This window comes from Anolis carolinensis, chromosome 4 (assembly GCF_035594765.1).
Source record: "Anolis carolinensis isolate JA03-04 chromosome 4, rAnoCar3.1.pri, whole genome shotgun sequence".
NCBI classification, from domain to species: domain Eukaryota; kingdom Metazoa; phylum Chordata; class Lepidosauria; order Squamata; family Dactyloidae; genus Anolis; species Anolis carolinensis.
Genome location: NC_085844.1, coordinates 199,185,214 through 199,200,700, shown reverse-complemented (window position 1 = coordinate 199,200,700; position 15,487 = coordinate 199,185,214). Strand labels below are relative to the sequence as shown.

Sequence of the window (15,487 nt, the reverse complement as noted above, 5' to 3'; positions counted from 1 at the left end):
TCCAACATTCGCTTATCCAACGTTCTGGATTATCCAATGCATTTTTGTAGTCAATGTTTTCAATACATCATGATATTTTGATGCTAAATTCGTAAATACAGTAATTACTACATAGCATTACTGCATATTGAACTACTTTTTCTGTCAAATTTGTTGTATAACATGATGTTTTGGTGCTTAATTTGTAAAATCATAACCTAATTTGATGTTTAATAGGCTTCTCCTTAATCCCTCCTTGTTATCCAACATATTCGCTTATCCAACGTTCTGCCGGCCCGTTTATGTTGGATAAGTGAGACTCTGCTGTATTTACATTAGACACTCAGTTAACTAGAACTCAAGAAACTGGAAAAGAAAGAAAGAAAACTTTCAGTAAAAAATAAAATCAATTTTAACTGAACAAAGCTGTTTTTATAATACAATACAATATGCCCCCTGGTGGTGCAGCAGGTTAAACCACTGAGCTGCTGAACTTGCTGATTGGGAGTTCGAATCCAGGGAGCAAGGTGAACTCCTGTTGTTAGTCCCAACTTCTGCCAACCTAGCAGTTCGAAAACATGCAAATGTGAATAGATCAATAGGTACCACTTCGGCGGGAAGGTAACTGCGCTCCATGCAGTCATGCTGGCCACATGACCTTGGAGGTGTCTACAGACAACGGCGGATCTTTGGCTTAGAAATGGAGATGAGCACCAACCCCCAGAGTCGGCCACAACTAGACTTAATGTCAGGGGAAACTTTTACCTTTACCTACAATTGTGTTAATTTAAGTGTGTCTGTTTGCTTTTAATTACTCTATTTCAATATTAATATCGATAGGTAAAGGTAAAGGTTTCCCCTCATGTTAAGTCCAGTCATGTCTAAGTCTGGGGGTTGGTGCTCATCTCCATTTCTAAGCCGAAGAGCCGGCGTTGTCCGTAGACACCTCCAAGGTCATGTGGCCGGCATGACTGCATGGAGCATCGTTACCTTCCCGCTGGAGCGGTACCTGTTGATCTACTCACATTGGCGTGTTTTCGAACTGCTAGGTTGGCAGGAGCTGGAGCTAACAGCGGCTGCTCACGCTGCTCCCGGGGTTTGAACCTGGGACCTTTCAGTCTCCAGCTCAGTACTTTAACACACTTCGCCACGGGGGCTCCTTTATTAATATCAATACAGAGTTTATAGTATGGTATAGTATGGGATCTAGTATTAGTTAGGCCTATTTTTAATAAGAATTCTCAAGCAACCAGAAAATACATTTATCCAACATCTATCAATCCTCATGGGTACCAGTTAACTGAGAGTCTACTGTAATCCAATGGGAAAATAGTTTAACGGGGGAGGGATATGGTTTTTCTCGTTTTTACTTCTTCCCTGGCCCTCGGCAGTTCTGTAAGACCTCAGTTACAAGCTGTCTGCAATTCTGAACTGGAGTATCCTTGTTCGGGTCTGGTCATATGCAACACTTCATAGCTGAACATTATTTATTTGTGTATTTATCTCTTAGCTAAGAATTTGGAGCTCATAGTGTCAAATGTTTCTCCTCTCATATTTAATAGATTTGCTGCTTTTTCAAAGATGTAACCAAGACTTCCCTGTGCAAGTGAAAGATGGTGTGAAATGGACATCCCCCCCCCCCCCCCACACTATCTTTGCCTGAGGAATTGAGGGTTCTTGGCCACTTGTTAGTTAATCTGTTTCTATTTGGAGGGTCCCTCTTATCACCTTCTGGCCATCCAAATAATTACCAATGGTAAATACTGAACAGGTAGAGGTAGCATCAACAGTCCACTTGAGTCTTCTTAAGTATTGGAATCTCAGAATATTTATATAGGGCAAGGAACTTTCTGTTATTATTTTAGGCTATTTACTCATAGATATTTGAGCATACATACTTCCCATAGGAAACTTTGACATTTCAGTGTCTAGTAGACACATTGCTTACATTATATTGCACTTAAGGCATCATACATTCATTACAATATATGTCGGGTAAGGTTTTACACTTTCATAAGAAATGAACCGGTACATCATTTGCAATTTTTTAGCAGTCATCTCAACATTTATATATAAGGAGCATTATTATCTTAAACAATACTGGAATGTATTGTCAAAGGCTTATGGACGGAATCACTAGGGTGTTGTGGGGTTTCCAGGTTGTATGGCTGTGTTCTAGCAGCATTTTCTCCTGATTTTTCACCTGCATCTATGGCTAGCATCTTCAAAGGATCTGATGGTAGTCAAGCAAGTGGAGTATATATACCTGTGGAATGTCCAGAATGGGAGGAAAGAACCATTATCAGTTAAATTAGTGTGAAAAGTGCAGCTAGCAAGCTTGGAAGTAGCTTGGCATTTGTTCCCTTTGAGGCAACAAACAATGCTTTGAAAGTTTTACAATTCTCTCAATGGAAATTTTCTTGGGTTCCTTATTTATTTCGTTTTGCCCCCACTAAATATTTCAATACTTGTCAGAATGAAATTAGATAGACAAATGTCTGTAATTTTGCTCCTAAAGCCATGTATGGAGGCTTTTATGGATACCAGGATTTGGAATTACAGTAGAGTCTCACTTATCCAACATTCTGGATTATCCAACACATTTTTGTAGTCAATGTTTTCCAAACATCTTGATATTTTGGTGCTAAATTCATAAATACAGTAATTACTACATAGCATTACTGTGTATTGAGCTACTTTTTCTGTTAAATTTGTTGTATAACATGATGTTTTGGTGCTTAATTTGTAAAATCATAACTTTGATGTTTAATAGGCTTTTCCTTAATCCCTCCTTATTATCCAACATATTCACTTATCCAACATTCTGCCGGCCTGTTTATGTTGGATAAGTGAGACTCTACTGTACCTCTTTCGTTATACTCTTTTTTTGGCTGACAAATCCATTGTTGAGAGCTTGGCTAATGAGCTGCTGTATATTCATAAAATACATTTTATGTGATCCATGCATGATAAGATAGACTTTCTTACATCTGGTACTATCTGTGTAGGAAAATCTAATAGATTTGAGCTATGGTTATGGATTTGAGTTATAGTTGACGGTAAGATGAGATGAAGAGAAATGCGAAGGACTTGTATGTATTTGGGTCACATTGTTCAAATCAAAACTGAATGATAAATATTTTAACCCTAGAACATCAACTTGCATGTTAATTGTGTTCATGTTGCTGAAAGTATTGTGTATTGGAGCTTGAGATCTTGAAAAGCAATCTGGGGTATTTTGATAACTGATTTTGAAAAATAATTAATAACTTGAATACCTCAAACAATTAGATCAAGGGAAAACTCATTATAACATCTTATATTTCTGGCTTTTACAAATATTAAAGGAAGTCTAAGAAAAAATGCAAGAAGAAAGATTGCAGATTTTTAGCCAGAGGACTGCTTCTACAGTTTACCCTATGTTCCTAATGGAGTCACGGTTTAAGCGCTTTGTACTTGATTATGAGAAATCGGGTTATTTGAAGATATTTTTTCTTCCATGTGAACACTGTATTGGAGAACATTCCTGAGGAAACTGGCAAACTGCAAAGGGTTTCATTTCAAGTAGCAGATGTCTTATTCCTGTCAGTTGCCCTGGCATGCTGTGTTACTCCTTCTGTTGCTTGTGGCTGGAACAAAGTACACATGAATTGAAAAATAAATTGTATAGCCATTCTCCAGCAATATTTTTGTGTATAATTATTGAGTCTATGAAGCTGCCCTCAATACAGTAGAGTCTCACTTATCCAAGCTAAACAGTCCGGCAGAACCTTGGATAAGTGAATATCTTGGATAATAAGGAGGGATTAATGAAAAGCCTATTAAACATTGAATGAGATTATGATTTTACAAATTAAGCACTATAACATCATGTTATACAACAAATTTGACAGAAAAAGTAGTTCAATACGCAGTAATGTTATGTTGTAATTACAGTAGAGTCTCACTTATCCAAGCCTCGCTTATCCAAGCCTCTGGATAATCCAAGCCATTTTTGTAATCAATGTTTTCAATATATCGTGATATTTTGGTGCTAAAGTCGTAAATACAGTAATTACAACATAACATTACTGCGTATTGAACTACTTTTTCTGTCAAATTTGTGGTATAACATGATGTTTTGGTGCTTAATTTGTGAAATCATAACCTAATTTGATGTTTAATAGGCTTTTCCTTAATTCCTCCTTATTATCCAAGATATTCGCTTATCCAAGCTTCTGCTGGCCCATTTAGCTTGGATAAGTGAGACTCTACTGTACTGTATTTACGAATTTAGCACTAAAATATCATATATTGAAAACATTGACTACAAAAATGCCTTGGATAATCCAGAACCTTGGATAAGCGAGTCTTGGATAAGTAAGACTCCATTGTAGTTACAAATGAAGCACTTTATTTTTTACTTAGATTTCCAGATTTGTAAGTCTAAAGCAGTATAGGAATTTGCTGAGCCTAGGAATGGATTCTTTCCTCTTCACTTAATGCAGACGTTAGTTCCTGAATGAGGAAGCCCTAATGCTTTGAAACTGGAACATTTGCTCGTCTTGAACTGAAAGACAGGAAGGCTTTCAATTTCCAGGGTTTCTTTAAACAATACTGGGATGTCTCAGTCCTGATGTTATTGTCTGTGGCTCAGGGGAGGCAAAACAAAACAAGTGAGCCAATGGGTGGATTAATTTCTCAGCTTCTATATAGTTCTGTGGATATCCTCCACTGTAGGAACCAGTTTGAGAACTGGAGCACACCTGGTTTATCACCGCTTTCAGTTCTTTGATTCAATACTTCTGTTTCCTTTCTTCAACATTTATGTGCATGTGCATACTGACAAAAACTTTGCAGAATATCAAACCTGTGATACATAGTAAAACATCACCCACAAATGAAGGCAGTTGACATGTATTCCTATTGAGTTTACCTTTTTTTCACAGTGGTTTGACAAAGCAAGCCAAAGGACACTTTCATCAACCTTGTTCTCAGAGAGATGGACTCTTAACAGCCTCTTAGTTCAAACTGGTGGCAACATGTCTATGTGTGACAAAGAAAATAATTTAGAGGGCAGGCCAAAGAGAAATAGCTTCATTCTTTGTTCCATCTTAAGAAAAAGCCACTATGCATAAACAACAACTTTTTAATTTCTAAGCCAGTGCAGATATGGAACTGGCCTAGGAAGTTCACCAACTGTATCATCTCTGGGGTGATATAGCTATAAAACTAGACCAGAACTGTTCTAGTCTCCCTTGTGAGGTAATTCAGAAAATACTATTTGTCAACTGACCAAGAATATTGGTTTCATTACTAATGCTGAGTCAGTGTTTTTTATTGTGTAACTTACCGGTATCTATTTTCTCCTGAGGTTATATTTACGCTTTCCTTGGCAATTACGTATTTTTAATTTTTCCCCTTTTTCTTCTTTGTTCCGCTCCAATTCTTTGTTTTCTTATATACCTATCCACTGTCTTCCTTCTTCCCAGCTTCCTTTTTCTTGCTCCTTATGGAACTGTCACCCAGTTGGTTCTAACGATGCTTTTCTCCATGATTTGTTTCTCGCAAGATCTTTTCAGCTTCTTCCTCTTGCTGAAACCTGGCTCTCTCCCTATGATACTTCTACTTCAGCTGCCCTATCCTTTGTGGGATTCTCCTTCTCTCATACAAGTTGCCATGAACGTTGGGGTGATAGATGGTGTCTTGTTATCTGGTTTATGCTAGTTTTTGCTGTTGTCCTTCTCACCAACTCATCATTTATCTTCTTTTGAGGCTTATGCAGTGGGACTGTTTTTGCCACTGCACTTGCGGATTGCAGTAATTTTCTCTCGTCCTGGCCCATTTTCTATGTTTAATTTTGATTTTGATTATTGGTTGACTTTCTTTATTTCAGATGATATCATCACTTTTGTTATGGGAGATTTTAATATTCATGTGGCTCATTCCAGAGATCCTAGTGTTGTGTATTTTCTTTCTTACCTGCTTTTGGATTCAATCTTTGTTCTCATTCATTTTTTTTCAACTAATTCTCTTGACCACATTGTATTGATCTTGTGCTTATTTACATTTGTTTTAGTGTTCTAATTCTTGCATTTCAGTTACTGAATTTCCTTTGCCTGATCATCATTTTGTTCCTTTTGTGCATTTTCATAATCCACCTCACTGATATTCTGTCATTTGCTCCTTTCAAGAGCTTTATTTTGTTAATTTTGTGGCCTTTTTGAAAGCACCTGTCTCTTCTATGCCTTCCTTTAATTCTGTTGGTTCCTTGGATTCAGTTGTTAAACTCAACTTTATCTTCAGCTCTATAGTTTTGCCCCTTTGACTCTGCCACCAAACCACATCCTTGATTTTTTCTTTTGATTCATTGTCTTTGTTTCTGTGCAGCTGAATGTTAATGGAGGAAGACTTGGTAGTGGGGAGACTACAGTAATTATAAATTCAGTATTCTTCTTTCTTTTGTGTTGTCTCTTTGTCCAAACAGAAATATTATGTTCATGTGTTCATGCTATTACACAATACCCATAACATCTGAGTTCTGTATTTCATTTTTTAAAATCTTATCCTCCATCCTGCCATCATTCTCTGCTGATGATTTCACAACTTTCTTTAATACTAAAATAGAAATACAAAATGATCTTAACAAATTAGAGCAATGGTTCTCAGCCTGTGGATTCCCAGATGTTTTGGCCTTGAACTCTCAGAAAGCCCAACATTTTGTAAACTGGCTGGGATTTCTGTGAGTTGTAGGCCTAAATACCTGGGGGCCCACAGGTTGAGAACCACTGGATTAGAGAGATGGGCCAAAATTAACAAGATGAAGTTCAACAGGGACAAATGCAACATATTCCACGTAGGCAGAAAAAATGAAATGCAAAGATACAGAATGGGGGACACCTGGCTTGACAGCAGTAAGTGTAGAAAAGATCTTGGAGTCCTCGTGGATAACAAGTTAAACATGGGCCAACAATGGGATGCACTGGCAAAACAACAACAACAAAACTAACAAATGGGATTTTGGCCTGCATATATAGGAGTATAGTGTCTAGATCCAGGGAAGTCATGCTACCCCTCTATTCTGCCTTGGTCAGAACACACCTGGAATCACACTGTGTCCAGTTCTGGGCATTGCAATTGAAGGGAGATGTTGACAAGCTGGAATGTGTCCAGAGGAAGGCAACTGAAATGATCACATGTCTGAAGAACAAGCCTTATGAGGAGCGACTTAAAGAGCTGAGCATGTTTAGCTTGCAGAAGAGAAGGCTGAGAGAAGACAAGCAAGCTTGTTTTCTGCTGTCCTAGAGACTAGGATGTGGAACAATGGCTTCAAACTAAAGAAAAGGAGATTCCACCTGAACATTAGGAAGAACTTCCTAACTGTGAGAGCTGTTCGGCAGTGGCACTCCGCCCTGGAGTGAGGTGGAGGCTCTTCTTTGGAGGCTTTTAAGCAAAGTCTGGATGGCCATCTGTAGAGGGTACTTTGAATGCAATTTTCCTGCTTCTTGGCAGGGGGTTAGACTGGATGGCCCTCGAGGTCTCTTCCAACTCTGTGATCCTATGATTCCAGGAAATTATCCATTCTGGTCTTCCTGCTCCAGAGCTTTCCTCCTAACAAACATATCAAATGCCTGCCTCTTCTACTCTTTCCTACTTTTCTCCTGACTTGTTAGATGAATTTATGCAAAATGTTGAAGCTTTCTAATCCTTCAGCTGCTCTCTTAATCCTGTTGCTTCTCTTTTCTTAATTACTGTTGTCCCTGACATTCTCTCTTCCCTTTTCCATATTATTAGTCTATTTCTATTTTGTTTGAGCCATATTTATTTTAATTATCACCCTGTTTCACTGTTTCCTTTTTAGTCAAACTTTTTAGAAAGTGTTATTTATGTATTTTGCCTTGGATTTCTTTCTCCTATTTTTTGTATGAATGTCTTCCAATCTGGACTTTACTTGCACTGGAGATAGCTCTTGCTAAAATAACAGATGATCTCCTTCAAGCCAAGTCAGATGGCCTATAGTCCTTGTGTTTCCTGATCTCTCTGCAGCTATTAACACTACCTACTATGTGCTTTTGTTGGATTTGCTTCATGACAATGATGCACCAGCTACATTTCCACACTGTAATTTCTTCTGACATTGAATATCATATTGCAGCATGTCTCCCAGCTGTTCCAGCATAGATTCTTCATAGTCACTTAAAATTTAACATGACAAAAACAGAACTACTTATTTTTCCTCCAAAATCTTCTTTACCACATACATTCTCCATCACTGTTAATAACATACCCATTTCTAATTTGAAGGAAGCATGATGCCTTAGCTTTATTTTTGACTTTTTGGTCTTTTGTTCCTCATGTTGAATCTGTCATAAATCATGTAAGTTTTTTCTTTTACAATCTTCTTTTGACTGGTCTTTCATTATCTCTCCTGCTCTCCAATATTCTGCTGCTAAAATTATCTCATTGTACTGTTGTTTTGATCATGTCGCCCACTTTTAATATTTCTTCATTTGTTACCAATTCCTTCTATGATTCAGTAAAAACTTCTTTTTTTAATGTTCAAAGTCCTATACAATCCAGCTCCCTCCATCTTTCAGTTCTCATTTCTTTTAACTGGCTTGCTCGAAAACTGCTTTCTAGGAATTCTAGGCTTCTCCCCTAACTGAGACGTCTCTCTTTCTGGGCTTGCTGTGAATTTTCTGGGCTGTATGATCATGTTCCAGAAGCATTCTCTCCTAATGTTTATATATCTGGAAAGTCCAGGTTCGGAGAAAGAACTCTTATCTGTTTGAGGCAAGTGTGAATGTTGTAAATGGCTTTTTTTTCTAACTTGCTGCCCCATACTCTTGGAATGTTGTCCATAAACATTTATAGACTGCTCCTTCCCTTGTTGTTTTTAAATCTCAATCAAAGCCCTTTTTGTTTTCCAAAGCTTTTCGAATTTTAGTTTGATGTTATTTCATAGTCTTGTATACAGCATTTCACCATGGCAACATGTTACAATTATCCAAACAGTTGGAAATGGTTGAATTATCAAGTTATCAAGTAATCATTTTGAGTCAGAAACAAATCTATAAAATAACTCCATAAATGGTCTCATTAGACCTTATGTTGTGGAGTTGCCATCTTGTGAACGACAGGCTAGGAGCTGTTTGTGTCCCAAGAGAAGCATCCAGCGGTAATGATTTTAAACTCTGCTTCATCCTTTCAAGTGGCAAGAGCTTCTTCATTCATGGGTGGTTTGTGATTGAAGGGATAGAGAGATTTCTAATCGGATATATATATTTAAAACACCCCGTATTTTGATTACATGTATTCGTCAATTTACTTTGTATTATATTGGCATATGGTTGCAGGTTCTGTTTTACTTTTTTTTTTTTTTTGCATTTTATCAGGATGATTTGTTTTGCAATTTTTGTATGATTTTGTTTTGCTATTCCTTTTCTCTGTGTATATGTGAACACACATATATTTTAGACTGTACACCTTTGGCAGGAAACATTGTTTTTGGTTGTTTTATTGTAAAATGCCATGCACATTTGATGGCACAATATAAATAAGAAATATTAATAATTATAAAATGTATAATTCCTGATTCTTTCCCCTTTATGACTTAGGGAAATGGCATTGGCTTCCTTTTTGTTTACTGCTGTCAGTGTGAGCTATCTCTCATGGTGAATGTAGAGTCAGTCGCACATCCAACTTTGCTTTCAACTTACACTCTTATCTGGTTATATCGGTTTTTATGTTTATGTGCTTGGGAGTCTCATGACAGTCAGGCAAACTGCAATTAAAAGTTAATTTGGGAACAGTGTTTGGGAGAGCATGGAAATCTGTTGAACGATTTGAACTATCTAGAATGTTTTTATTTACAGAGTAGTAAATAAATCGGTAATGTCTTTCTACCTTCTACTGGAATGCATCTCTTAGCTGTTGAAAGTGCTTGTTTATATAGCACCTTTGCTTCAGCTCAGTGGCTTTCTAGGGGAATTGTGGTTGAACCAAGTGAGGTTGAAAGCATTAATGTCCCGTGCATCATGGCTGTTTTAAAAAACCAAAAAGAATTACTTCTGAAATGGCTGTTGATTTTCTAATGTCTATCAGAACCAAAAAAAAACCCTTAGATTGAACTTTCTGGCATGAAGGTGTCAGTTTTATAAGAATGTGGCAAGAACTGTTAATAGAAACAGACTTCAATTCTTAACATCGTGTTTATTTTAGACAGTTTATGATTACTTGGCACTCTCCTGAAGTTCTCAAAGTACTGAGAAGTTTTTTTGACTAGGGGCTGAAATGTAATACAGAAAAATACCCAGCATGCTTCTTGTTTTCTGCTGGAAAGCATATTGGAAATGTTGAATGTGACTAGGAATGCATATAATGAATAGCTGTGCCTTCTGTAAAATGTTAAAAAACTATCTATGGAAGATTAAAACAAATATTAACTTAGGCAGAAGAGTTCAGAAACTAGTACAACAGTTCCATTATTCATACATTTGCAAAACTGTATCAAAGGAGTACAAGCAAATCACAGAATGTCAAATATAATACACAAAAAGGAGCCATCAGTATAAATTTCAAAAGTTGTAGTTTTGGCCAGTATTGAATGCAGAAAGTGAGTGCATGAATTCAAGGAGTGCTGAATACCAATTTTAACTGTACTACATATCTATATATGGACTTCCCCCTTTTACTCAGGCTGATTTCCTTCTGTATAAAAATGAGTATTAGAGTAGAGTGATTTTTAATAAATGTTCTCCATTACACGATACCTTTTTTCCCTTTGGTATTTTCTTCTCTGGTGTAGAAATGTTAATATGAAAGCATTTTCTGTTATAACTCTTCACCGAAAAGTTTTATAGGCCATATACAGGTGTACCACCTCATGGAAAACTAGGGCTAGGGCTAATTTTCATAAGCCATTTAGAGATTAATACTGTTCACTAGCCTTGTTGGTTACTGTTCTAGAGTAAGAAGCCACTCCTATCATCTTGTCATCTGGTTTGAGGTCACTTCATTGTTATTGATTTACTTGCTTATATTATGTACCTTGAAGTGTAAAGTTAAAATCTGGGAGGAGAAAAGGATTAAGAACATGAGTTTACATAAAACACTTCCCATCGTTCTCTTTTAAATGGATAGACAGCCCTGAGAGACACCCTTCCTCAAGAATCACATTGCCCTAACAGGAAGGTTGTTTGTTTCACATTGTCCTTGAAAGGAGGAGGGATAGATTTCTTACAGTGGATGAGGATGACAGGGCAATGCTGGCTGAAAATCTCAAATTAATCATAACAGCTTTAATTTTAAAATTCTGATTTTTTAAAAACTGTTTTTAGGAAGTGGACATTGTTATAGCTCCATGTCGGGCATTCCAGTCTGCAGAAGTCACTTTGGGAGAATACATTAACAGTGTCCTTCCAGTCGTCACTTTTGCTATTAGTGAGGAAGAACTGTCAGCACTGGATATGGATGAACTGCGTGGGATTAAAGAGAAACTTGCTCTGCCTGTGTTCTTTTTCAAAGTGCCAGATTTGGGGGTTGAACTAATATCCCCTCAAAATGCAGAGAATGAAAAGTCATCCCTTTATCGGCAGTTGCTGGATTTAGACTACCTTAGCACCAACCACTGCAGCTGTGGAGCTCCCACCTCTGATGCCAAAGCCCAGAGCATGCTTGTGGAACAATCGGATAAGCTCCGTTTGCTTAGCACCTTCGCTAAACAGGTGCTGCAAAAGCACTTGGTGGATGCAGCCACCATCTTGAACATAGTACATTGTCGTTGCCTGGACATTTTCATCAACCAAGCCTTTGACATGCAGCGAGACTTGCAGATCACTCCAAAGCGTCTAGAGTACACACGCAAAAAAGAGAATGAGCTGTATGAATCTTTGATGAGCATAGCCAACCGCAAACAAGAGGAAATGAAGGACATGATAATTGAGACACTCAATAACATGAAAGAAGAGCTGCTGGAAGATGCTGCTAATATGGAATTCAAAGGTAATTTCGATAAAAGAGATTGATAAGCATTTGACTTTCTGTTGTGCCTTAAGGCCACTTGGGAAGAAAACTTGACTTTTCAACATGGGTTAGCAAAATTGTCATGTGGTTCTCACATTTTTCCAAGTGTAATGATATCTATCCACATGATTTGTATTGAGAGCATGCCAAGTGCAATGATGCCCTATTTCATACAAGGTGTGTTCTTTGCTATCAATGATATATTGATAATATACCATAATATACATTTGGATTAGGTTGTACAACTATGTCGATATGTATAAAGCATGTATAGGAATGGAAGAAGTTCCATTTAACTTACTTACTAAATTCACAATTCTGAACAAGATATCTTTTATTGACGGATGTGTTCTAACCAAATATAAATTTCTCTGTGCTTTTTGTTAGTATTGCTGTTTCCAGGCAGTTAACGTTCTTTTGGGAAGAACAGTAGTGATCTACATGCATTGATATCAAATACCTCATGTACAATCCAGTTTTTCAGCACTGGAATTCAAAATATATTCTCTGATTTCATTTCTTTTTTTAATATCCAGAAATGAAATCTGCCTTCTGTTTTTAGGAGTTCTAGATAACTAGACTTTGGCAAATCGCTATTCATTCTGCAAACATGAAGCATGTCTTACTTTTCTGTTCAGATGAGACCTGCAAACTGATTGGAAAAATTGATGCTACAATAAGCAAACCAGCAGCATGAACCAAAATATTTTCATTCAGATGTGAACCCTGCTGAATTCAGTAGGATATACACCATAAAGAGCATCAGTTATTTCAGTCTTTCCATAATTGTTTTGTTTTGGGAACTGATTAATTGTTAAGGGATCTCTTAACAGCACCTGACCTTTAAAATTAATTTGCTTGGTCCTGTGCTTTCCCCCCAACTCTAGTCTACTTTGATTTTCTACATGCACATACGTCAGCTCTGAACAATCTCTTTGCAGTGAAATTCTTTACCAGATGTTTGCTTATAATCTGTAAAAAATGTTAGCATAGAGTGATTTAATATATTGAGGTAAGTTTTATAAATTTTATCCCAGTGATCAAGATTAGCTTGTATTGAAAGTTGTAAACAATCTGTGGATATAGTCTCATTTACAAGTGTGCTCCACTTTGACTTTCAATTTTATAAAAGTCTATAAAATTAAGAAAAGCAGTGTGTGAAAAGAAAATGCCCATAAATCTTATGCTGCAAGAGTTTGCCTTCCCCAGTTCTTCTAATATTTGATAGCTTTCGTTTACTCAGTAATTGAAGTTTTGTCCCTTTTGTAGGAAGTCAATACTTTTTTGTTCATTTTATTTCAATTTTAGAAAGTAGTCCCTGTTGATTTTAGTGGGCATTACTTCCAAGTTAATGAATTTAAGAGTGTGTTCTAAATCACACTGGATTAAATGGGAGAAAGCAGAAAATGTTGAACCTCTAGCTAGGATGGGAGAATATTTAATATAAAACTATTATTAGAAAGTTTTCATTGTATCCAAATGAATAAATTTAGTGTTACACTTTCTGGTGACCGGTTATTCTGTGGTCATGATATTGTATGTCATGCTTCCTGTGGTAATTTTTTTTCTTTCTCTTCCCCATCCCAGATGTTATAATTCCTGAGAATGGAGAGCCTATTAGTTCCAAAGATATTAAATGTTGTATTAAACAAATCCAGGAACTGATAATTACACGATTGAACCAAGCAGTTGCCAACAAACTGATAAGTTCTGTGGACTACCTCCGTGAGAGCTTTGTAGGCACTCTGGAAAGATGTCTGAAGAGTTTGGAGAAATCTCAGCATGATGTTTCAGTGCATATTACAAGCAATTATTTAAAACAGGTAAAATAGCATAAGTTTTGAGCACATTTTACATATATGTTTCTGGGAAGCCAAGTAAAGAAATGAAATACATTGTGAGACAATTGTAATTATTGTTGTTCAAAGACTGCTGTCCTGAGGTCCAAGATGGAATGTCCAGGAAAATGGAAATGTTTTGCAGCTATTTTTTCCCTAATGTCTGATTTATATCTATTTATTCTCTGGTGCGGAGACTGATCTGTTTGTCTAATATTAAGTGCTGAAGGATGGCATATATTATCTTAGATTATGAGCAAATGTAAGTACTTTATCTGTGATATAATTAATTATAATGATAATAAAGCTTTATTTGTATTCCGCCTTATCTCCCCGAGGGGAGATAGTCCTGTGATGACATTTCCTGAGTAAATGGGGTGGGCAGAGGTGAAACAGGTTTATACTGATCTCCCCATCTGTGTTGTGTGTCCTCCTGTAATAAGTGGATGTTTGAGGTTGAGAAACTGTCTGCAGGCAGCATTAACAGTTGAGAGCTGTATATGATCACTAGTGGAATTCCGATATTTGATGAAGTAGACTCAAGTCTATGAAAGCTTGTTCTACCAACTTCTTTCTCTCAGTCTCAAGAGTGATCTGTTTCAGCCAATATGAAATCAAATAATCTGGTGCTACAAGATTATCCAGATACCATATTTACTCAAGTCTAATACTCACCTTTTTTTTTTTGCCAAATTACATTACCAAAATTGAGGTGCACGTTAGAATTGCGCAAATAAACCCACCTACATGAAAAGGATGGGAAAGACCAGGAATCCTGGAGATTGGGCGGGGAGGCTGTTCCCAGTGGCATAGAGCTCCATGGTGCCCAGAGAGGGAGGAGGAGGGCTCGACTGGTAACCTAGTCATTCTTGCTGCTTACCTACAGATCCTGCCTCCTGGATAACCTTCGGGGTCTACCACCCCCCTAGGCTCAGTCCAATGCAGTTCCTGACTGGTCTCATTCATAAGGCCTTCAAAAACCCCTCCTCGTTTTTGAAGCCGTGGGAATGAGGCTAGTTGGGAATTGTACGAGGCTCAAGAGTTTGCAAGCCTCAGCCTGACAGAGATATAGCTGCATTACATTTGAGGGCAAATCCATTTTCTGTAATGTGTACTTTAAGAATTGAGGTGTGCATTACATTCAGTGGTACATTATGCTTGAGTAAATATTTGATTTTGTATTGGCTGAAACAGATCACTGATTTATTCCAGAAAGAAATCAGAGTTCATCACAAATTCTGATTCCAAGGCATTCAAGTATTCTTTTTTTAATCCACAGAACAGGAATTGATTGTTGTTGTTTATTTATCAATAATACATTCCCGTTTACAGATACTTAATGCTGCCTACCATGTTGAAGTCACTTTTCACTCTGGTTCAACAGTATCCAGAATGCTGTGGGAACAAATCAAGCAGGTATTACATCTTTTTACAGTAAAAGCCCACTCAAAGTAATCTTAATTCTTTAATTGACCTGTTGTCTTTTTTCATACACTGGCCTGACTTATAAGATTATATTTAGCAATGTCTATTGACATTGTAAAATAAAATAATAACTGTCTGGCATAGTCTGAAAATATGAGGAGGTATGTTGCAAACAAAAATAGTTTGTTGTGTCATATCGTCTTACTCCTAGTCATCCCAATTTCATTGCATCAGGCCAGTAT

The 15,487-nt window shown here is 37.1% G+C and overlaps 1 protein-coding gene across 2 annotated transcripts in view; it reads left to right on the top strand.

Annotated features, from left to right (window-relative positions):
* dstyk (dual serine/threonine and tyrosine protein kinase) overlaps window positions 1–15,487 on the top strand; it is a 53,750-nt gene that overhangs the window by 22,803 nt on the left and 15,460 nt on the right. For both annotated transcript variants that reach the window (XM_003220361.4, XM_016993258.2), the window contains 3 exons: window positions 11,298–11,961; window positions 13,570–13,805; window positions 15,153–15,236. In XM_003220361.4, coding sequence (XP_003220409.1) covers window positions 11,298–11,961; window positions 13,570–13,805; window positions 15,153–15,236 — 984 coding nt within the window. The remainder of the gene's footprint in view (window positions 1–11,297; window positions 11,962–13,569; window positions 13,806–15,152; window positions 15,237–15,487) is intronic.